This window comes from Aureococcus anophagefferens (genome assembly GCF_000186865.1).
Source record: "Aureococcus anophagefferens unplaced genomic scaffold AURANscaffold_590, whole genome shotgun sequence".
NCBI classification, from domain to species: domain Eukaryota; class Pelagophyceae; order Pelagomonadales; family Pelagomonadaceae; genus Aureococcus; species Aureococcus anophagefferens.
Genome location: NW_008705994.1, coordinates 1 through 990, shown reverse-complemented (window position 1 = coordinate 990; position 990 = coordinate 1). Strand labels below are relative to the sequence as shown.

Sequence of the window (990 nt, the reverse complement as noted above, 5' to 3'; positions counted from 1 at the left end):
AGCGCGGCGACGACATCGACGGCGAGGCCGCGTACGACTACTCGGGCTACTCGGTGTCGCTGAGCGCGGACGGCACGGCGCTGGCCGTCGGGGCGTACGAGAACGACGGCGCCGGCTCCAACGCGGGCCACGCGCGCGTGTTCGCTTGGGACCCCGTCGACGAGACCTGGAAGCAGCGCGGCGACGACATCGACGGCGAGGCCGCGTACGACTACTCGGGCTACTCGGTGTCGCTGAGCGCGGACGGCACGATGCTGGCCGTCGGGGCGTCCGGGAACGACGGCGCCGGCTCCTGGGCGGGCCACGCGCGCGTGTTCGCGTGGGACCCCGACGACGAGACGTGGGTTCAGCGCGGCTTCGACATCGACGGCGAGGCCGCGAGTGACTTCTCGGGCATCTCGGTGTCGCTGAGCGCGGACGGCACGACGCTGGCCGTCGGGGCGTACGGGAACGACGGCGCCGGCTCCGGCGCGGGCCACGCGCGCGTGTTCGCTTGGGACCCCGTCGACGAGACCTGGAAGCAGCGCGGCGACGACATCGACGGCGAGGCCGCGGGCGACCTGTCGGGCTACTCGGTGTCGCTGAGCGCGGACGGCACGGCGCTGGCCGTCGGGGCGCCCTACAACGACGGCGCCGGCTCCAACGCGGGCCACGCGCGCGTGTTCGCGTGGGACCCCGTCGACGAGACGTGGAAGCAGCGCGGCGACGACATCGACGGCGAGGCCGCGGACGACCGGTCGGGCTACTCGGTGTCGCTGAGCGCGGACGGCACGACGCTGGCCGTCGGGGCGCGCTACAACGACGGCGCCGGCTCCAACGCGGGCCACGCGCGCGTGTTCGCGTGGGACCCCGTCGACGAGACGTGGGTTCAGCGCGGCGAGGACATCGACGGCGAGGCCGCGTACGACGAGTCGGGCCCCTCGGTGTCGCTGAGCGCGGACGGCACGGCGCTGGCCGTCGGGGCGTACGAGAACGACGGCGCCGGCTCCA

At 74.5% G+C, this 990-nt stretch overlaps 1 protein-coding gene across 1 annotated transcript; it reads left to right on the top strand.

Annotated features, from left to right (window-relative positions):
* Nucleotides 1-2: 2 nt before the first annotated feature.
* On the top strand, nucleotides 3-964 carry AURANDRAFT_68916 (hypothetical protein; the record flags this gene model as incomplete). The annotated part of the gene is made up of 1 exon (XM_009044649.1): nucleotides 3-964. A coding segment is annotated over one exon (962 nt), but the record flags the coding sequence as incomplete, so codon positions are not given.
* Nucleotides 965-990: the final 26 nt, after the last annotated feature.